The following is a 23900-nucleotide window of genomic DNA, read 5'->3' as shown; positions in this document are numbered from 1 at the left end:
ACACTAATGCTAGCCAGTGCATGACTGTGCCACCCTAATTAGCGTTACGCAAACTAATATTGACAGAAAAAGCCTAGATGAATGACTGATTTTTCCATCCAAAAAAGTATTGGTGATCCCCTGTGGTTATGTCGCTTGTAAAGATCCAAATGGTCCATTTTGTGCCACACATTTAAACCGAGCCAATCGTGGGTGATGCAAGCCGATGCCAAGAAACAGAACCAGAATTAGAGAGTCAATAATGGTAGAATGGTACTTACAATCAGACAAATTGGGGGAAATCTAGCTGCACCTATATTAGCTGTTTAACCTAGCTGTGAATCGTAACAGCTAACATGTTAGCTCCGGAACCAGCCAGAATGTGTTGGAGATTATTTTCTCTATATGTATATATGCTTGTACACTCTCTGATTCGGTCCATTTTTTGAAGGGGTCGAACCTGTGCACTCGTTTGCTGAGACGTCACCCAGACTTGCTCGTTGTCATGCTAACTCAACGAGAGTCCTATATTCAAGTGGCCCTTTGCTATTTAACTCTACAACACCACTGGAACGTTAGGTTTCTCATCTTGTCGCCTTCAATCACATGAGTCCTGCCAGTTAATCACGTTACACGCTGACAGTTAATTTAGGATCGATGTGTTTCTGCAATGCTAGCTTGTGCGCTAGCTTGTCTCCGGCGGTTACTGGCCAACTGAAAGATAACGATATTTTGTGGGAACTTCTCAAAGGGGTTTTCTGTTCCCCAGCACCGCCGTACGCCTCTTAGTATAATATAATAGGCCTAGACTTACGGGAACTAAACAGACAGTTGGAGTCATGGAATCACAAAAGTTCATACATTCCTCAGGTGAAAATCTAACTCTCATGACATCATGACTCGTGTATCTAATTTAATCCAGTTTTTTTTGTAACCGATATTGTTATGCGATATTAATATGATTATATGATATGATATTGTTACATTATGTCCCATATAAATCTGGGGAACACAGGAATGACCCCAACAAGGGGAGGGGGATTTATTTGTCTCTCATGCTGAGTCTTGCTCTGTCGATCTTGCCATGTCGAGACGAGCTGGTCCTGTTTTACAGTTGCTATTACTTCCGAGGTCATATCTCTCCATCAACCTCGTGTTCACTGGCTCATGCTAGATGTCCCAGGAAATCTCATTTTGGCACATGCTCAGTGACACTGGAAATGGTCCGAGTCGTTCGTCTTAACACGCGATATTTACACGGTCCTGTCAGACTGGCTGTGGGACCCGATACGGGTGCGTAGATGCTTTACACCCAATACGCTTGACCCCGGTCCTCAGTAAAACCAGAGTAAAGCTTACACACACAGAAAACATAAAACATTGATTTTTTTTTTTTCCCCCCTTCTCATATCTTTCTCTTGACCTCTTGCTTAAAGAATGTTTAAGTTCTTCAGAGCATGAATGACGTGTTGCTCTCAGGACACAGAGAGTTAATGGGAACGCAGGGCGAAACGCATTTGGTCTGATCCAATTAGTCTCCGTTCTCTCCCCAAATAGCCCCACTGCACACATTATGCTGTATTAGTGTGTAGCAGGATCATAATTCTCGCTGACCTTTTCCTGTTAGCGCTGGCTTGAGCAAGCTTAATTATGATAGGTAATCGTTATATTCCATAACACTGACACTAAACGACCGCAGAGATTTAAAAGGCAGCTAAACGCCAATATTTATGACCCTTTCTCTTGCTTTGCTTTTCTGTCAGCCTTTGTGTTGAGCTGCGCTTTCCCACAAGCCCTGGCTAATGGCGAGGTGACAGTGAGCAGCCTCCATGTAGGAGGGGAGGCCTATTTCTTCTGCCTAACTGGATACCAGCTTCATGGCGTGTCCTCTCTGACGTGCCGCAATGCCACCATGCCATACTGGAGTGGCAAAGAGCCCAAATGTGTAGGTAAGGATCTGCAACGGCTTTACTTATGACTAGTGTTTATATACTGAATTTATTTCACTTGCAACGTACAATAGGATCAATTCCTTCTGTCTGGAATGTTGGTGTGTTTAACTTCATGTTTAATTTCAAATGAAACTTTTTCAGTATTGAGTAACAGTGTTCGGTTCTTGTTGGCATAGAATTAGCAAATGCAGAAAATGTGGTTAGCTAATTAGTTCAAATCTACCTGGGCGGGTCTTAATCTACTTGGGCGGGTCTTAATCTACTTGACGGGTCTTAATCTACCTGGGCAGGTCTTAATCTACCTGACGGGTCTTAATGTACCTGGGCGGGTGTTAATCTACTTGGGCGGGTCTTAATCTACCTGATGGTTTCTTAATCTACCTGGGCGGGTCTTAATCTACCTGACGGGTCTTAATGTACCTGGGCGGGTGTTAATCTACTTGGGCGGGTCTTAATCTACCTGACGGTTTCTTAATCTACCTGGGCGGGTCTTAATCTACCTGACGGGTCTTAATGTACCTGGGCGGGTCTTAATCTACCTGGGCGGGTCTTAATCTACCTGACGGTTTCTTAATCTACCTGACGGGTCTTAATGTACCTGGGCGGGTCTTAATCTACCTGGGCGGGTCTTAATCTACCTGACGGTTTCTTAATCTATCTGACGGGTCTTAATGTACCTGGGCGGGTCTTAATCTACCTGACGGTTTCTTAATCTACCTGACAGGTCTTAATGTACCTGGGTGGGTCTTAATCTACCTGACGGGTGTTAATCTACCTGACGGGTCTTAATGTACCTGGGCGGATCTTAATCTACCTGACGGTTTCTTAATCTACTTGACGGGTCTTAATGTACCTGGGCGGGTCTTAATCTACATGACGGGTTTTAATCTACCTGACGGGTCTTAATCTACCTGGGCGGGTCTTAATCTACCTGGACGGGTCTTAATCTACTTGACAGGTTTTAGTCTACCTGGGCGAGTCTTAATCTACTTGACGGGTTTTAATCTACCTGACAGGTCTTAATCTACCTGGGCGGGTCTCAATCTACCTGGGCGGGTCTTAATCTACCTGGGCGGGCCTTAACCTACCTGGGCGGGCTTTAACCTACTTGACGGGTTTTAATCTACCTGACAGGTCTTAATCTACCTGGGCGGGTCTCAACCTACCTGGGCGGGCCTTAACCTACCTGGGCGGGAATTAATCTACCTGGGCGGGTCTTAATCTACCCGACGGGTCTTAATCTACCTGGGCGGGCCTTAATGTACCTGGGCGGGCCGCCCAAGTAGAGCCTACGTATGGGAACCACTGTTAATAATCTTCAATGCTAACTTATTCTAAGCTATCGGGGAAACTTTAGTTGGCTTGACGCTGAGAGGATTCTGAAGTAATTTTAATGCATATCCAGAATATCACTACACATTCCCGATAGCTTGCCAATAACAGATCAATTGTCAAGAAGTTATATTTACAAATGGTCACTGCTGGAGCGCATAAGCTAACAACAAGGTTTTTGAGAGGAATTTGAAGTCATATTCCTACATTTACAGCCCTCCACTAATATTGGCACCCTTGGTAAATTTTTGTAGTTTCAAAGGTTAAACAATAAAGACAATTTTCTTGCACAGCCTTCTTTGCTCATATTTACCGAGGGTGCCAGTATTCTAATATATTAGCGGGCACTGTATATAATTTTAATTGTTAAAGCCAAGCGAACATAACCTAATTTGACTGGATTATGGAGTATAATTAAGTCATACTCATAACTGTCCACTGAAAATGCAATGAATAAAGAGATTCTGATTGAACTGAGCCATAGTATTGCATCACTGTTGCTTAACACCGGCACTTCTATGAAGCCATAACTCATGATTGATTAGCTTTTGTCTGGATAAATGACCCTTCATAAATCTCTGTTCTTCGGGCCATCTGTTAAGGTGTTCATTCATCGTCATGGTGTCAGCGTCCGTAATAAAGATTAATTGTCGCCGTAATGTATTTGTAACAAACATTTGAAAGCAGTAGCTGGATTTGTTAGGTTTTTTTTTTTTTTTAATTTTTAAAAACATATATAGGGGTCCGTGCACTTTCAGATACTCAGACAAATGTTCAAGCGAATACAGAGACCGCAGTCATCCTTAGTTCTCTTTTTCTCACTCCCACACACTAAAAACCCAGTCCTCTGTTTTTTTCTTTGGACATTTTTTAGTAATAATGACTTCTTGTCACTTTCGCCACTTTCTTCTCCCACTCACACTCACACGCTTTGTCTGTTTTTGTGTGTGTGTGTGACTCTGATAACAGCCTCTTGTGGAGGAATGCTTAAAAATGCCACTATGGGCCGCATCATTTCTCCTGGGTTTCCGGGCAACTACAGCAACAACCTGACGTGTCACTGGGTACTGGAGGCCCCTGAGGGCCACAGGCTGCACGTGCACTTTGAGAAAGTCGCTCTGGCTGAGGATGACGACAGGTAACCTCTCTCTTTCTCTCTATCTCTCTCTTGTGAGTGTGTGTGTGTACGTTATGTCTGATTGTGTCATCCTAGAACGCCTTAATCTCTTCTGAATAATTGCGAGTCGGATCCCCACGGAGCCCCGCACTCAGACACGGGGTGCGTCGATTCTACAGACGCAAGGGTACAGGCCTAAATCTCGATCCCATGCCTCAAACCTTCCCGTGTTCCCATCTGCGGAATCCACGGCGTTCCGCATTCGGCGTAATTAAGAGCATCCCTCGCGTGCAAATTAATCATGCGACCACGGCGGCCGTAGCAGAAAGTACGTGAGAGAGGAAAATTAATTACATTTTCAGACTGTCTCGAGGCAGAGCTAACAAATGGCTCTTTAATGAATCGGAGCCCGGCGAGACGCTACCTCCGTAGATGAGACCGAAGAAGAAGAAGGAGAAAAAAAACAGACTTAAAAGCCTTGACGCTCTTTTGATCTTTCCTTTTCGTTGTCACTAACAATTGCGACAATGCCTAACAGCAGTCTCTGGGGTTTTGTTTTTTTTGTTTTTTGCACAGGCTGCTGATCAAGAACGGGAACAACATCGACTCGCCTCCTGTGTACGACTCTTACGAGGTGGAATATCTTCCCAACGAGGGGGTAGTGAGCACGGCGAGGCATCTGTTTGTCGAGTTCACCACGGACGAGACGGGCACCTGCACCGGTGCTGCCATACGATACGAAGGTACTAACCGTACTTTACCATCTCACTGACGCGGTCATGATGACTAACGAGTTACATTTATTCATTTACCACATGCTTTTCGCAATCCAAGCCCAACAGTGGCAACCTTGGGATTTTAACCTCGCAGCTATTAGTTGAGCAGAACCCTTTTTCTACCGCCCCGATTCCAAAAAATTTGGGACGCCGTGTAAACTGTCGATAAAAACACGACGATTTGAAACGAACTCTCATAAACTCGTACGTTCGACCCAACAGAACGTAGGAAACATATCGATTGTTGAAAGTGGGGAAATGTAGTGTTTTAAGGGAAAAAATACGGTCATTTTGAATTTGATGGCCGCGACAGGTCTCAAAAAAGTTGGGACGGGGACAACGAAAGGCTGGAAAAGTAAGTGTTACTAAAAAATGTTTAAAAATAAATAAAAAAGAAACAGTGCAGGGTCACTGGTGAAGTGTGTGTCTGTCAGCTTTTGCCCAGGGCATGTGCTACAAGCCGTTCGTGAAGTACGGAAACTTCTCCAGCAGCGACGTGTCGTTCGGAGTGGGCACGGTGGTGGAGTTCTCCTGCGAGCCGGGCTACACGCTGGAGCAGGGCTCCGTCACCATCGAGTGTGTGGACCCCGAGAACCCACAGTGGAATGAGACGGAACCGGCCTGCCGTGGTGAGTGTTCACTGACACAGCTCTGTCGTTGGTGTGTCCTTTCAGTAACAGACTCCTTTAAATAAAACCTAATACAATGTGTATATAGTAGTAATGTGTGTGTGTGTGTGTGTGTGGTAGCTGTGTGCAGCGGCGAGATCACAGATTCGGCAGGCGTGGTACTCTCACCGAACTGGCCTGAAGCCTACGACAAAGGGCAGGACTGCATCTGGGGCATCCACGTGGAGGAGGACAAGAGGATCCTGCTGGACATCCAAGTGTGAGTCGATCAGTGGCTCAGAAACACACTGAACTCCACATCGTCTCAATTTTGCACTGGTATCGTGAAAGCTGTGGGCTTTTCTTTGGTTTACAGAGGCTGTAACACACATCACAGGATAGTCTGGAGCTCTGAGTGTGTGTGTATGTGTGTGTGTGTTTGTGTGTGTGAGAATGGGAAAGAATTTGCTGTGGCACTGAGGACACTCTTCTACTTTGGCACTACTGTCTCATTAATTCCACACTAATTGTTGTATTAGATGTTTTTTTTTATTATCAAACTGTGTGTGTGTGTGTGTGCGCGTGTGTGTTAATAATATTAGTGTGTTCACTGATATTATCATGTCTGAATTACACTAATTACACGAAGATGACTCGGCGTTTCTACTCGGGCATTAGTTGTTTCTATGGCAACACACCCGACACCAAAATGGATACCGGTATGAGCGGTACGAGTGCGAGTCTTCCACTGGTTTATTTACGACAGAATGCTAAAGATACATGTGGAAAACTGTAACCACGTCAGGAATAAAACACTCCGGGGCATGCTGTTATAGGAAACTAAGCAACAACGGGTTAACGGGAGTAACTCTCACCGTCGCGAAGTTTATAAGACGAAAAAAAACACCGCAGCTTGTCATGTTACAGAATGTTGACGCTGGAGACTCCTTCCATAAAATATGACGGAAAACTCCGGGATATCAATGATTAGATTTTCCTTTGATAAAAAAAAACAACAGCAAAAAAAAACAAAACAAATCCGTTTATTATTAACCTTCGTCTATGTAGATCGTCCGTACAAGTCCCCGTGAACGAGTCGTTACTATGGAAACGACCACGCACGAGAACAAGCGTACGCCTGTTCGTTTTAAATGACAACTGGCACTACTGTCAGAGCTGCTGTTGTAGAAAATAAAATCCACACCTTCTGACCTTTCAGAAGATATCGTACAGGAGATAATACCGTCATCTTTACATGTTTAGCGTGTTCGGCAGTCCTGAACTCGCCGTGGGTTTTCTCTGCTCGGGAGCGGTGTGTGACTAAACGAGGAGCGATTAGACGCTGGAACGAGATGTGCGACGCTTCAGGGAACCACCTACGCTCACGGCCGCGCGCTGGTGAGATCGTTAAAGCCGCTGAACGTTGACCAGCATCTGAGCTCTATTTTTGAGGCTAATGATCAAGAGCAGGCGAGGAAAATCACAAACGGAACACGATGACGCGTTTTTACGTGTGCACGTCGGGTACGTATTGGATACCACGCTCAGGCTGTGATTATTTTGGATAGGTGATCGTGATGATTGGTTGATTGGGGTTTGGAAATACCATGTGGAAAGGGGCGGAGAAACGAAACGTGGATTAAACACAAGTTGTCGGTATCGAAACGACTGGGCTCGATTTTGTCCCGTAGTGCCGAACTACGCAATGCGTTTTCGGGTCTCGAAGCTTATTGGTGGCTCTTGAGGGAAGTTTTTTTTTTTTTTAAATGGTCGGAATTGGGGTGTGTCTCCATCAGCTCGCCTCTAGGTGGTGAATCTGTATATCCTGTATATGAGTTCGGGCACTGGTAAGGACCCCGGCTCATTACACATCGGGACACCGATAACGCAATTTCCGCCGACGTGACTTCGTGCTCGCGTCGTAAATCGTTGCCGAAAAAGTCAAAACGTGCAAATATTTCCGTTTTGTATGTCGTATAAATTTCTCAGCTTAATCACACCCATTTCTGTCATGGTACTTCAAGCAGGATCGTAGATTAGCCTGGGCTAGAAAGAAATCAGAAATCAAAGAAATTTTTTGGTTTGGTCGGTTAGTGCTACTGTTGCATTTGGTCACACAAAAAAAATTTTGCTCACAGCAAATAATCTGGGAAACATGAACCATCATATTGATTTTGAGTGTTTTTATCTTTAAAAGACATCGAGCTCATTCATACCGGCTGTCTCTGGTTGTGCATAATGTTTCTGCAAATCCAGAACGAGAACTAGCTTCCCTACAGAGTGGCATTTTGTCAGAGGATGGAGCTTAAAGGAGGTGGAAATGTGTGTGTGTGTGTGTGCGTGTGTGTGTTTTGTTGTTTTCATTACAGGGGTGGCCGCCCGCTTTTCCCCTCTAATGAGAACGTTCGCGCTCTGCCATTATCGTTCGACAGTGTTCGCCAGCTCGCAATTACTCACAACCCGTGTGCATAATGACGGCTGATTAATTGATTTAGCATAAACAGGAGGGCTGGCCCTGCACTAATTACAACGCGGCTCTGTTAAAGCAAGCACGCAGGTGCCAGGATACACACCTGGCTGGATTTGAAGGTGGGCCACACGGAGGCCGGTGTAGGAATTCAGTGATGGGACGTATGATGAGTGCAGGCCCAGTTATCTGGATGCAGATCTAAATGCAGAGCTAAAAGCTGGACGATGGAAAGCTGTGGAATTGTAACTCGGCTTAATGGCTTCATTATGAGAATGGAACCCACTTGTGGACACTTTGGAAATGTCTGTTTTTGCGGGGGGATCTAATTAAGGACAGAAAATTTCACACACAGGCTACTGTATGAATTGGAGATACTTGGTGTGTGGTGACGCTCCAGCATCCGTTTATAGTTACTTGCTAAATGGGGGGGAAGAAGAGGAAAAATGTAGCTCTAGGTTCCAAATTATGAAAATGAGGGTGTGTCTTGCAACAGTACAATGATACAGAGGAAAAGGGTAGTTCAACAAATCCAACAAAAAAAGAGCGAGAGAGAGAGAGAGAGAGAGAGAGAGAATGAGTCGTGATCTGAAAAAGAGATGTCAGGAGGATTGTGCCGGAATGTATGTTATGGAGAGTTGAAACTGCAAGATTCAGTATTTATTCGAGGATACGTTATTAGAGATTAGTTATGTCGCATTCATTAAAAGAGGTCGGGAGGGGGCACAAATTTTTGAACTCCCTTTTTTATTCATTTTTTTACTATTAATATTTGAACATGATCTTTAGATGTAAACGAAACGAGTGCTAACTATAGTTATACCGTGTATTTACAGCACGCATCCGCTCTAATGATGATTAAACCGTAAAGCAGAAAGAGACAGAGACACAGAGGTTCTTCCTGCTTCTGCGAAACAAACCTAAGAGCTCGTTCAGCTCCTTTAAGCCTGTCTTTAGTCTTGGACGCTGCTCGTGGTTGGCACGGAGCCCACACGCTGCTCGGAGTTATGCCCTTGGGGGCAACAGATTTTTGTCAGCACGGTGATTGCTAAGCGCTTTTTAAAGCCCTTCCCTAGCCGCCAACACTTTGGCATTTCAAAACCCCGTGCTTAACTGTTCTAATTAAAAAGCAAGAGAGTTATATCAGCAGAAAAAGCTCATTTTTTATTGTTCGCGACCTCATTCAATCTCTTTAAAAGCCTGTTCGAGCAGGGCAGAGCTGGCGAGAACAGGCCTTTCGGGACACGGCTGGGTGTTGAGTTCAGTCTCGAGTCTTATGGAAAGTGTTTAGCTAGTGATCATTCAGCTCCTCTCAAACAAGAACACTCGAAAAGGATATGTCCACCCATCAGCCATATTATTAAAACCACAGACGGCTGAAGTGAATAACATTGATTATCTCCTTACAGTGGAAACTGTCAAGGATATATCAGGCAACGAACAGTAAACAGTCAGTTCTTGAAGTTGACGTGTTGGAAGCAGGATAAATGGGCGAGCGTAACGATCTGAGAGACTTCGACAAGGGCCAGATTGTGACGGTCAGACGACTGGGACAGAGCATCTCCAAAACGGCAGGTCTTGTGGGGTGTTCCCGGTGTGCATTAGTTAGTACCTACCAAAAGTGGTCCAAGGAAGGACAACTGGTGAACCGGTGACAGGGTCATGGGCGCCCAAAGCGCTTGATTTTTAACAAATTGCTGAAAACGTTAACGCTGACTCTGATAGAAAGCGCCTATAATGAGCATCAAAACCGGACCATGGAGCAACGGAGGCGCGTAGCCTGGTCTGATGAATCCCATTCTCTTGATTCATCACGTGGACATCCGTGTGTGTGTGCGTCACTTACCTGGGGACAAGATGGCACCAGGATGCACTATGGGAAAAAGGCAGTGTGTTTACATTTGTTTGACTGTCTCACTTATCCTCTTATTTTCAGCTCCTGGAACTTTCAGATCAGCTGCATCGATCTAATTGTGTCTGGAAAAGTCCGGCCTTCTTAGCAGAGACATTTTACTTCTATCGTCAACAAATTTGTCCCAGTCCCTTCTTCTCTGTTGCCTTCGCCACAGGGCCTCGACCTTTTTTTTTTTGGCTCCTTCTTTCCTCTGTGTATCATTTGTATTCTGGAGGGAGCTGGGAGAGTTAGTTAAACCCAAATGTACCCTCCGACGTGCAGCTCCACCCCGGGGCCTGCTGCCTATTCTCACACATACAAGGGGCATTCTCAGGTTTAATTAGACCTGATTTTGTCTAGTTGTTTAATCCAAATAATCGCTCAAAAATACTTGCATGTGTGTATATATATATATTATATATACACATACACACAGCCTGATAGCCTTTTACTATCTGCTTGATATAATAAATAATTGTCACAAACATCTATACAACAAATAAACAATTATCTGAAACATTTTATACAACAAAACTTTTAATGAATTTATTTTATTTTTATTATTACGGGTTAAATTATTGTTAGTGGACTTGCTGTTACTAGAAGTAGTGGAAAACGCTGTCGCTTTTGTTTCAAAGAGTCTTCGAGTTGATGGCGTCCAAAAAGCAACTTCAAGGACATGTAATGGAAGGCAGTGAGGAACCGTGTGAGTGTGAGCGTCCTGCCCCGGTGCTGGGAGAAGGATTAGGAATATGATTTGCCGGCAAGGCAATCGAGTAAGCTGCGTGAAATCCTAATGATCATTTAAAGACTCGGTCCTGTGGACACCCATGTGCACCGAGTCATGTAAACACAGCCTGGGCTCTGCATGAGCGGTGGCAGGGATTTGGGAGACAGGAGATTGATAGGTACAAGAGGACTGCGCTTTCCTCTCGCTATCGAGAGAGCAGAGCCTGCCTCCAAAGTGCTCTCCAGTTCACTGGTGGTGAATATTAACAGCGGCCGTCCTGAGGAGCTTGTGAAGACAGCCATGATGTGTCTCGCGAAACAGCCAAGTTCTAGAACTTCAGCTAAGAACGTTTCGATGCTTATTTTGCCATTTAGTTTAGGCTGAAGTGTGTGTGTGTGTGTGTGTGTGTGTGTGTGTGTGTGTTCTATCTAGTACAACTGCAAACACATCGATCAAATATGAGACAACTTAAGACGTGTGAAATTACACAAGTCATGACTATAATGTGAATATGTAGGTGTATGAGTGATGGTTCTTCTGCATAATGAGACTGATTCACAGATTTATGCATACACACGTACACACACACACACACACACACACACACACACAATACAGCTAAGAAGACAGCAAACCAAGCAATTACACAAATTGTTGGAAGATTGTCTTATGAACCACCTGAACCACCACATACTCATTAGAAAAACAGTGTACACCACACACACACACACACACACACACACACACACCTTGGAAAGGTTAACTCCATTGCACTCCAGACTTGAGTGTGTGAACACCTCCAGCGGTTTTTCATATTACAAATAAACAGAATGGCCACTGCAGAATTGAAAACATGATTGATTCTTCCAGCCGACACTGCTCGCTGCTCAGCCAGGCGCGAATCTTTCCACCCTGTGTACTGTCTGCTTTTTCAGTGCTTGTGGGTTTTTTTGTTTTTTTTATTGGTCCAAAATCTGAGAGGAAAACTCCGAATGACAATTATTCCAAGTGTCCCAAATGCAGGAGCTCTATTGCTCTTTCTTCGCAATACCGGATTGTCACATCTGTTTATCGGTGTGAATGCCGCACCGCTCTTAAAGTAAATAATTCAGCCCGTGAAGCAGCTCATCAAAATGCAAATGATCTTGAAGCCCAGCGGTGTGGACACGTCGGCTCCGGCCCGTGTTTGCCTAGGAGCTTAACCAAAGCTCACAATGCAGAGGTCTATCGATGTAGGCTGTTTGATGGCCAGGGGAGTTTACTTGCTTGAAGCTCTGGCTGTACTCTGGTAAGCTGGGCATTATCATAAATGGATCATTTTATTCCCATTACGCAGAAACATACACAGACCTCTACATATTCATGAGCTAGAAGATCTCTGAATTATTCAGTGTTTATTTCCAGTCGGCTCCTGTCAATATCACTCTGGATTTAGATCCCACAAAAAGCCTTCTGGATGTCTCCGTGGGACACGAGAGCGAGTATTTCCCCAGATACGCGACAAAGCCGACAAGACAAAAGCGTGAAAAAGGGGGAATGCGGTTTCAGGGCATGAAAGTATGCCGCATCCGTTCATTTGTCTTCGGTAAGCGCTTTATTCAAGGTCAAGGTCACGATGCATTTGAAATACTAGGCACGAGGCCTACCCGGATGGGATGCCAGTCCTTGCAAGGCACCATACACACATGTATCGTTCACACCCAGTGGACAATTTAGTCATCTGTCTAAATCCACCAGCATGGACATGGTTAGAACCAGAGATCCTTGAGATCCATCAATGCTACATATGTGACATCCATTTGCAGTATATTATGCTTAGATGCCACTTTCTGAGGTTCACGAACCACACAGGTTCCCAACCCTAGTCCTGGAGAACCTTAGTGCTTCTCTGCTCTGGGAGTGGTAGATGTGCAGGACAGATGGTTCTCCATGACCAGAGTTGGGAACCTGAGACCTACCATTTATTTGTCAGCCATCAATGCAAAGGGACCACCCAAGACCGGATATTATTTGTGGTGAACCATTCTCAGCACAGCAGTGACATAGTGTTGGTACGAGCGGATTAGGTGCAGCAGTCGGGTTAAGAAACTGTCCGTCACTCAAATCTAACCAGCCAACCGTGGTCACTGTATGGAACCTGACACGGTGTGTGTTAATCGTCCTTTTTCCTTGATGATGTGCGTAATCACAAAGCCATCAACTACAATGAACGATTACACAAGTTTTCACACAGTTACACACGCATGTTTATGTGGAGAGTCTGCTGTACAGGTTACTATAGAAATGCTTACAAGCACTTCGTTAATATGAACCGGTGACTTCTAACCGAACCGAATTCGACAGAGCTGAGGTATGATATAATTATAACGGGTATAATGTGCTCTCTTACAGCCTTCATCTTGGTAAGAACGACATACTGACGTTTTACGATGGCGACGACCTCACGGCCAACATCCTGGGCCAGTACAGTGGCACTCTACCCAGATTCAAACTTTACACCTCCATGGCGGACGTGACCATCCAGTTCCAGTCCGATCCTGCCACCAACATCTACGGCTACAACAATGGCTTTGTGGTGCATTTCTTTGGTAGGCGGCACTTCCCAGATTTTTTGCCTTTTAAGCATCTGTGGGTTGTGATCATAGGTTTTCGTGATGGGATGGGATGATATTAATGATGGCATAGCCTCAAACAAAACTAAGTCAACAGACTATCACACTTACGCTACAGGCGACTATCCAGTCCATTTTTAAAGTAACCCTTCAATATACAGTCGGCAACATACAGTCATCCAGCGTACAGTCTAGCAGATCGTTTTTAGCAGTATTACACAAAACTTGTTACACAAATGTGTTTGTTCATAGAGCAAGGCTGGTGAAGTATGCTTCCTGCCCCAATGGGTCACTCTTAGTGCTTGTTGCAGTTCCAATTTTTGACCACTAGGTGAAATAATGGTGCGAAATGGGCAGTGAGCTCGCACATGATTGCACAACATCTAGAAAGTCAAACAAATCAATGGAACATCAGATTGTCAAATACCAGCTTTTGTTTTTTTAAAATAAAAAAAAAACACCATTGATCATTTAAAATAAGTTATTATTATTTCAGCTGTGTTTAAAATGTATGGAGTTGTGAATGAGGATTTAATGAAGAGTAATATTTGTTGAACGGCTGTTTTCAGTTCAAGGTCAGAGAAGAGATACTGTGCCTGAACAACATTTAATAATAGTTTAAAAAAAAAAAAAAAAGACCAATCTTGGCAATGTTCCATCTGAGCCCAAAGCCACTGGTGTCACAGTAAGCATTAGTGGTGCCAGCTTACTTGGCAGAGCTGTACGTTGGCTTGTAGCACTGTGGACAATCGTTGTGAAAGGATTTCATACTGCTCTCTGGCTGCAATCTCATTTACATGCAAAATGATGCACGATGTGTCACCTCAGCAGCATTCTCCTTTTCCAAGCCCGCCTACTTGGCTGCAAGCATTTGGCGCTCGGCACCGCATGGTCAATGGGCGATTGTGAAACCGTTACGTCCATTCGGCCTTATACCAAACGATCTAGGTGAAATCCATCCGACGGTCCGATAATCCAATCCGTTAATAATTCTCTTTTGTTCACTCTGTCCTTAGAGGTGGCCCGCAATGACACGTGCTCAGAATTACCAGAGATCACGAACGGCTGGAAGAGCACGTCCCATCCGGATCTGATTCACGGAACAGTGGTGACCTACCAGTGCTACCCAGGCTTTCAGGTGGTCGGATCTGAGATCCTCATGTGCCAATGGGATCTGACGTGGAGCGGAGACGTGCCCAGCTGTGAGAAGGGTTAGTGGTCATGATAGCATCGGGATATACGTTAATACGCATACACATACACACCTGGATTTAGTCGAGTCCATTTTTTACTTTTTTTAATTATTTTTATTTTTAAATCATCATCACATCCGCTGTCACTTTAAACTTTTTCTTCTTCTTTTTTTTTTTTTTTAAAACAGTCTTTATGTCTAAAATCATTTCATTGCAATGTACAGACTGGTCCAACTGTTAAAACATATTTAACTGCGGTGCATTTTGAGGTGTAGAGTTATTGCATCATACGTTATAGGAGCCAATCATGTTCAAGTATGCAAATGCAGGTCATGGCAGGTAGAGAAAACGTTTCATTGTTGGCAAATTGCTGTGGTATAAGATCAATAAAACACTTCAAACAATTCTGAATAATATCTTAATCAAAGCCAAGCCACTGTGTGGGATTTCCATTTTTCTTCTGCGTTCGCTTCCTCACACTCCGGGCTTTTCTATATCGCGATAATTATAAGATTGTCGGCTAGCACGCTCATCTTAACGCTGCAAGGATTTTGCGGCCTGACTTTGGCTCTCTACATCCTAAAATTTGAGCTCACAACTTTCCCTTTATCACTGGTGTAAAACCTTAACGATGAGCGAACACAGCGGTGATTAAATCATCATTCTCAGGGCTTTGGGGAAACACAATAGCACCAGTACTGTATTTCTCTCAAACACCCTGGCTGATAAATAGAAAGACTGCTTCATCTCAAATACGCCGTTCCCAAAGCGTTTCAAAAGGCATTCAGAGTTATCAGTACACGGTGATAAAATCCCATCCTCATAGGCTCTGTGGAAGCGCATCATCCTCCGAGTCTGGCTGTAAGTGGATCTACTGAATTACTCTCATAAAAACCTTTTTACAAGAGAAAATGTTCGCTAAAGCCCAGCACTTATCTGTGTTCCGTTCACGTCAAAATTACAGCTAATCAGAATCAATGTCCTGAATCGTGTCACATTCGGTCTGTCTTTTGATGTGATTAAAGTGCGCGAGCAAAACCGATACCGTAATAAAACATCAGACGAGTGAAAGCCAAGCCGCGATTATACAGACAAGTGACTCAGATGTTTTGGAGAGTTGAGGGGAAGAACTGCCACCTACAGGCATACCTACTGTACACACCTAGAACATCATATATCCGAAATGTCTCGCTGTTTCCTTATTTCCTGTTCAGATTGTTACCTTCATATGAAGGTGTTCCTCAGATAAATCCATTTTTTTAAATCACGTGTTTGGGAATATTTTGTGTGGATGGTGTAGAGATGGGTGGTAACCAGTGTTCGTTTATATTTATAACACCTTACAGTTTGTTCTGTGGCTCAATCCCTGAAAAGTAAAGTTGAGAATATACGGACATTCTGGAACGCCACTATGTTATACCCCATGTAGGGAACATATATAGTGAATACACAGGCATTTGGGACTCGAGCTACCTGTATTCGAGAAGGATGAGCTGCTTCTCGTGGATTACCGTTGGCGAATAAATAAACAAATCATTCTGAAACGTTAATATTTATAAGACGAGCATTGCTTCCTTGTGGTTTTCTTATACTTAACCCTTTCATTCATAACTTATAGGAATGAAATGCGTATCATGTGAATTTTGACTAGTAAATAGTCATTGTGTAGGAATACAATGAGTAAAAAAGGATAAAACGATATTATACAAGTTATACCTGGAAATTTAAAAAAAAAATAACAACATTTATAAAATTCTGGTCTAAATGATATCATTAAATCACTTTATTAATATTATCGATTCAACATTATATCTTGTGTTTACCTTGAAACAGCCTTAAATTGTTATCAGAGAGTTTATATGATGCACTGGGACTTGAATGAATTCGAATACTACCCTTTTGCTATTTTTTCTCCATGATGATATCGTTTATTTCTACTTGTGTCATGATGTTTTTTTAAACATAATTACGGCTTTATTAACTCTGGGTGTGAATGGGATCTAATTTAAAAGCCATCTTGTGTGATGCGGATATCCCTGTAGAGAGGACCGAAAAACTTCTGGCTTGCACCGTCTCCTACACCCCCCCCCCCCCCCCCGCCCTCCCCAATCTATCCGCTACCCCCCAACCCCCACCGTTATACTTTATAAAGCTGATCCATCACCCAGAAGGGCTCAATATCCACCCTGTTCATTATTAATGTGCGGCATATTGTGTCCCGTGGTCCGCTCTGGAACGGTCAGCGGTGATCTTTGCACTTTTTTTTTTTTTTTTTTTTTTTAAATTACAAAGAGTTCACCACAGTTCACGGAGAGTTTACTGAAAGCGTTCACACCATACTTAAAGCCTCTCTGATCTAGGGAGGTTAATTGAATGACTTCTGCGTGTGTGTGTGTGTGTGTGTAGTGATGTTGTGTCAGGACCCAGGCTCTGTAGAACATGGACGCAGGCTGATGACGGGTTCACGCTTCACCGTGGGCTCCACTGTGCAGTACATGTGTAATAAAGGCTACACACTCTCAGGCCCGGGCCTGCTCACCTGCTACAGCCGCGACACGGCCGAGCCCAAGTGGAGCGAGAGGATGCCCAAGTGTGTCCGTAAGTCTGTGCTCTGATTTCTAGCTGTATATTAAACGTAGCAAGGCGGACAAGAATGTCTGGTATAAAACCTAATGAACCGTAACTATCATGCAGTACATGTACACTATATAGATACATTCAATCGTGATCTTAACGGCTGGAAATTGGTCTCTAAAGTAATATTCAGACGGGGAAATACTGTATATTTGTTAAGTAATATTGACTGAGGACTACCATCTGCAGTAATTATGATCGATTCACATGGGATAAGTAATAAGAGATGACATGGTCATCACACCAAAAGGCCTATACATACACCCGTTCAGGGTGTCCCCCGCCTTGTGCCCCGAGTTCCCTGGGACAGGGGAGTTCCAGGCTTCCCAGCGACCCTGTGTAGGATAAGTGGTACAGGAAAAGGATGGAAGAATGGATGGATTTTATTTCCGAAACCAAACTTTTCGGAAAAGCATCCCAAGGTTGCTTCTTGTGAAGTACGATGAGAGAATGCTAAGACTACAGGACATTTTAGTCAAAACTCCTTCATCGGCTGGTTGGAAAATTACACAGTTGTCCTTAGGCATTGAGAAAAATATACCGAATATCAGCGGGTTTCACCTCCAACAGCTGATGACGAAGGGATTTTATTTGAAGTATAAGATGAGTCTAAAAGTTGGATGTTATTAGGATGTAAAACGGTTGAGTTTTTTTTTTTTTTTAAACAAAGGAAATTTCTGTGAGTGTAAAAAAGATGAAACTTTCTCATTAATATATCTTTCCATATATCTTTTCATTGATAATAGCAGTAAGTGTTTTAGAAGAAATGCACCTTGTAGTTTACAGACAGACGTCTGCGCTCTTAGACTCTATCGCCCCCTAGTGGACTGACTCATGTCACTCATCAGGAAAAGGGTCGTTTTTGTGAATTCTTCTTACAGGGTTCTTATTAACCAGGTCTATTTTTTTACACCATGTTGTTCCCCAGCTGAAAGGTACGAACCTTGTGGTAACCCCGGAGCTCCTTCCACTGCCATCCAGAGCTCAGAGAAAGCCTTCTTCCAGGCTGGAGAGACTCTGAGCTTCACGTGCCGCCCGGGATACCAGCTGCACGGCGAATCCACCATCCGCTGCCTCCCGGGACATCCGTCTGCATGGAGCGCAGCGCCGCCTGCATGCCGGGGTAGGAACTGCGACGCTGTGGAATCAAATCAGATATCGGAAGTTCTGAAAGTAATGAGAAAGAATAAAAATGGACGTGTTCGGCAGTTACGTGTTCGCAAGGAGAGGGTGTATACTCCAGCTGAAAACGATCTGAATTCTGGTTGGATTGGTTTATTGAGAAAACGCCATCCCATTAAGGTGGTTTAAGCCTTAAGCACCATTCTGTCGTCTGGATCTTGTGGAAAACTTTACCTGCTATTTCTCTCTATCTACATCCAGTCCGGATTTATTTTATTTTAAGAATGGAAGTCATTAGTTTAAACGAAAGCCGATCTCGCCGATGTTTTCTGTATAAAGCTGTCGCAAAAGCACCATTTAGACTTTTAGCTGCTGAAATGCCGTTTGGAGAAAATGAGGCCACTCGATCACAAAGCGTTTCTTAATAGCCTCCATTCTTTTCAAGCGCCTTAAGCCTTGTCAGTGTCCTAAATCACTTTTATGCAAGAGGTGGGGTTTTTTAACGTCGTAATTTATGTTTTCCTACAGGTTTTTGCTTCAGGTGTTTCAATTACACTCATAATTGCCTTTCTTTTTTTTTTTTTTTGCAGCCTCCTCAAGAGATGTTAATGAGCGCAGATTGAACGGTAAGGTTATCTCTCACGTCTGGAGACTTAAACTAATTACTCAGGATTTCATACGTGTTTTGCCAGATGGCTGTTCGTCTAGCATTAGGAGTCTGTAACTGCAAAGTCTAGTACTTTAGCTTACAGTATATGACTGCACCTAGTGCTATTAAAGCCTATTCAACATCTAGTCAGGGAGACTATCTGGGACATCAATGCATTTATCAAATGGGGATATTTCATTTTGAGAACGTTTTTAACCCTAAACGCATACTGCTTTTGGAAAAACATCAAAACGGCGCGCCGTTGCGTGATCATTTAAGGAACGGGATAAACACGCTGCACTAACAGATCGTTTTTTAGAAAGTTCTGACCATCTGCTCGAATCTTTCACGCTTCTTCTCTCCATTTAGTAATCAGCACTGATTTTGGTACCGAGGCTACAGACACTGCCATCGCAGTCATGCTTCCTGCTGCAGTGGTGCTGCTGGTCATCCTGGGCATTTTCCTTTACTTCTCCAAGTGAGTAGCGATGCTTTATCCTCAATGCGGTGTGTCTACACGTTATTATCAACATTAAAAGCATCAACCAACGTGTCTTTTACAGAGTCCAGGGAAAGACCATGCGCCTGTCCAGCTCGTGCTCACTTCCCTACGACAACATGGCAGAGGAATCTGCATTCGACAACCCCGTCTACGAGACTGGAGTAAGTATGGACGCCCTGAACCTGAGAGACGTGGACTCCCAGAACACCGTCGTCCTGTCCTGACCGCTCGGCCCCGTCCGTCCTGTCATCGCATCACCAGCAGACGGCAGCGTTCGCGCCATTTCCATTTTCACCCGAGATTAAAATCGCTAACTCTGAACTTCTGCTTCTGAAATGTGGTATTAAGCAACATGCTCCAGCGTTCATTAGAGAGCGGCTTTCTGATGGAAAGAACATCTGAAATGCCTCTGTCACTTTGTGTCCATCGTCTGGTGGCAGAAACCAACGGACTTAACGAGGGCGTCTAACTGACTAAAGCTTAACGTAACGCCGTACGTTAAGGTCTTTTAACTAACATTATTTACTGAACAAACCACAAACTTCTGCACTAATAAGTAAATAAATACGTATTAACTGATGTTTGTTTCAATCATAATGAAACACAGCTTCACTGATGAATGTTTATTCCAACCACGACTAATTATAAGTCGAGATAAAAGAATTACAAATGTTGCTAAATATTGATAAATTTATGAATCAGAACATAACACTAATTTGATCAATCATAACTTCTGAACTTGTTCTCATTGTTACTCATTAGAGACGTTATTTTACTCATCGATGATATTAATACTGGTTTGTTTGGTTTATTATTTTTCATTTTAATTACTTAATAGTAATGTGTATAGTATGGTGTATTAACGAAGTTCCTGGTTTGTTCGTGTCACACGATGTGTTGAATAATGTCAGTTAAGGGAACCTTAATCCTAATCTAAGGCGTTACCATTAGGCCATCAGATAGATTTATTGTATATCAGAGTCCAAATGTCTAGAGTTCTTGTTTGAAGTTCTCAATCGAGCCGGTTATATGGAACATATTGTACATCCCTGTACGAAAGTCTGTGAGGACTGATTGGCGTGTACAGGATTAGACCAGGGGTGTCCGATCTTATCCGGAAAGAGCCGGTGTGGGGTGCAGGTTTTCGTTCCAACCGAGCACTGAAAGCCAAGCTCAACTGATTAATCAGGTGGAATCAGGTGTGGCCCCTTATTGATTGGAATGAAAACCCACCTGCACCGGCCCTTTTTTGGATAAGATTGGACACTCGTGGATTAGACGGATCCTGCTGTCTTTACCGTGTGTGGCGTAATTAAGACAGCTGGACTCACTGCAGTAAGGATTTATCATCAGACCTGAGAAGCAAATCGCAAAGAAGCAAAGTGTGATGTACGACCTTAAAAGACATACATTTTTTTTCAAATCCAGACACTCGTTCAACACTTGCACCGAACTACGTGGAGATGAAGTCGAAACATGATAGCGCCCTGGACATGTGCATTTCCAACAAAACAATGGCAAATAAAAAAATTAGGTTTAAAAAAAAAAAAAAAAAAAAGAGTTTTATTTGACTCACCCTCGAGCCGTATGCACAGTGTACAGGTACGTGTTCAGTGTTTATCCGCATCCATTTCATTCCCTACATCCTGACTGTCACTGTCATGTATCCATTTCACACCACCGGGAACGCGTTCGCTTCAGTTGCCGCCTTCATTCCGGGTGGTTTTGAATCGGTGTGGTCTGATCACTGGAACTGGAGCGATGTGATCTGTATATTAAAAAAAAAAACGGTGAGCCCTTGTTTGTTTCAGACACGACGCAGAAGCAGAACTGGTTCATAAAGTTCTGAGACGGTATTACTTATTAATGCTGCTACCTGAAGTATTTTATTCCTCTTTATACCACAGCGAACTATCAAAAAATGTTGTTTAAAAAAAAAAAAAAAAAAAATGTATCAATGATCAACGTGTTGTACTTTGTATCCGTTTATAGTTACGTTTGACGTTGAGTAAACATATGCGAAACAATTTACGTAACTTTGCGAAGTTATAGTAGCTATAAACACTCGTTCCCTCGTGAGCCTCTCTCTTTTTGTTCTCACTCTGGATTTAAATTACACAAAAAAAAAAAAACGTTAGAGAAAAAAGCAGAAAGCCGGCCGTAATGAAGACGTTCCCGTGTCTCTTCACAGAGATCAACGATAAAACGTTTTTAATCGGCGGCTGTCCTGTGCAAAACGTTACGATAGAAACGAAATTTACGTATTAGAACGAGCGCGTTAATGTAAATCCGTGGGTTGAACTATAGCCAGGATTCAGCTACTGTCTGAAAATGAATCAGCACCTTCTGACCAATCAGAATTGAGAATTCTCAAAAACAGCGCTGTGGTATAAATGTAAATGAGTTTGTTCCTTGTATAAATTTGGCTTTCTTTTTTTTTTTCTTTTTTCCCCCCTGGTGCAACAATGTACAAATGAGTCAGAATCTAAGCTCATGTAGAGAAAGTGGGAGTTAATAACCCAATAAACTTAAAAGAACAATAAAAGAAGAGATATACTGTGGAGAAAGGTTGGCGTCTGATCTTCATTGCTGTGTGCATGAGCTATGAGAACTGCTGAGGAGTTCTCATGATGTCTTTTACTCTCTGCATCTACATGCTCCTCTCATTGGCCGTACGCGCATCCTGCTCCTACACCGCCCTTCCCATCAGCCCCGGCTGGCCTTCCATGATAACTAACGGCTGTGTGTGTGTGTGTGACTGTGGCCGCACCATCAGAAGAGCAGCAAGGTGAGGCGTCCCGATGGAAGAACTTTCCAGCAAGACACGTGGTGCCATTGTTTTATAAATATAACAGTATTATCACTTATCTGTTGTAACACGCACCGTCGCTCTAAAAAAGCGCTTGATGACGACAGTGTGCGTGTGTGTGTTCGCAGGAGACCAGGCAATATGAGGTGGCTGTTTAGAGACTGTTCGGCAACATTCTCCACATCTCTGAAAGCTCGTCCACGTTTTTCCCCCCCAGTTCCTCCTCACACTTCTCCGCTCCTTCCTCCCGCTGAGCTCTTGTACAGTCTATTTTTCTCCAGATGACGCTGGAAAAGATGGTGGACGATACGATGTTATTTTTGTAGCGCTTCAGCAAAACTGACCCATCTTTTTTTTTTTTTTTATTCAGTGAGCTGTGAATACTGTATGTGCGTATTAAGACGATGACGAACAATAACAGGGTGCTTTTGGGAAGTATCCGACGTCCACGAGATGGGACGCGCTTTAGACTCGAGGACGAATGAGTGTTACTCGGTGTTATTTATGTTGATATGCCTGTGTTAATAATGCCATTACATGGTCTATTTACTACATCAGCGCTGTTGAACATCTGCATGGGGGTTTTCTTTCCTAAACACTTTGTAAATAAAGTGAATATTCAAAAACCAAGACAATTTGGTGTCCTCTTTGGAATGCACTGAGAATTGAAGTCTTAATAGATAAATAAAAATACCACATGCATTAAAAAAAATGTGATCCTTACTGATACATCTCTCAAGAGGATTGAACTTTTTGGGTTAAAAAAAAAAAACATCACTATGTTTACATTACAAATATATTTGTCAGTTTATTAACTGTAGATACACAACACCATAACAGCACCATGTACAGTCCCCTCCGAAACTATCGGAACAGCAAGACCAATTCATTTGTTTGTGTTACACATGAAAAACAGTTGAGATCAAAGGTGTTTCATTGGGATTTCAGCTTTTATTTACTGGTATTTACATCTAGAACATAGAACCTTTTGTATCAGGCCACCCAATTTTTAGGAAAGCAAAAGTCTCCTCTTCAGGGGGTGAATTTCTGTTCAATTGGGTTAAGGTCTGGTGAATGATTGTCCAGTCTAAATTCTTCCACTTTTTCCCCCTGATGAAGTCCTGTGTTGAGGTGGAAGTGTGTTTTGGCTCGTTGTCTTGCTGCATGATGAAGTTCCTCCTGATTCATTTGGATGCATTTCTCTGTAAATTGGCCGACAAAATGTTCCTGTAAACTTCTGAATTCATTCTGCTGCTACCATCATGAGTTCCGTCATCAATAAAGATTAGTGAGAATGTTCCAGAAGCAGCCATGCAAGCCCAAGCCATGACGCTACCTCCACCACGTTTCACAGATCAGCTTTTATGTTTTGGATCATGAGCAGATCTCCACACTTTGGCCTTTACATCACTTTGGTAGAGGTTCATCTTAGTTCCAGAACTTTTCTGGCTCAACTCTGTATTTCTTTGCGAATACCAATGATGAGTTTTTGTACTGAGTTTAAAAGAAACAAAACAAACAAAC

General features: G+C 43.2%; 1 protein-coding gene across 1 annotated transcript in view; it reads left to right on the top strand.

The window, feature by feature from the left end:
• The window catches only part of sez6a (seizure related 6 homolog a), a 54532-nt gene extending 34470 nt beyond the window's left edge, over positions 1-20062 (top strand). The window contains exons 4-15 of the mRNA XM_053645848.1: positions 1743-1928; positions 4233-4401; positions 4957-5123; positions 5591-5785; positions 5906-6044; positions 13247-13443; positions 14484-14678; positions 17067-17258; positions 18223-18417; positions 19007-19042; positions 19435-19543; positions 19629-20062. Of these exons, the coding sequence (XP_053501823.1) occupies positions 1743-1928; positions 4233-4401; positions 4957-5123; positions 5591-5785; positions 5906-6044; positions 13247-13443; positions 14484-14678; positions 17067-17258; positions 18223-18417; positions 19007-19042; positions 19435-19543; positions 19629-19791 (1943 nt within the window). The 3' untranslated portion in view covers positions 19792-20062. The remainder of the gene's footprint in view (positions 1-1742; positions 1929-4232; positions 4402-4956; positions 5124-5590; positions 5786-5905; positions 6045-13246; positions 13444-14483; positions 14679-17066; positions 17259-18222; positions 18418-19006; positions 19043-19434; positions 19544-19628) is intronic.
• The last annotated feature ends 3838 nt before the right edge of the window (positions 20063-23900 follow it).

This window comes from Ictalurus furcatus, chromosome 16, assembly GCF_023375685.1.
Source record: "Ictalurus furcatus strain D&B chromosome 16, Billie_1.0, whole genome shotgun sequence".
NCBI classification, from domain to species: Eukaryota; Metazoa; Chordata; class Actinopteri; order Siluriformes; family Ictaluridae; genus Ictalurus; species Ictalurus furcatus.
Note: the sequence above shows the minus strand (reverse complement) of the source record. Positions and strands in the feature narration are given on the sequence as shown.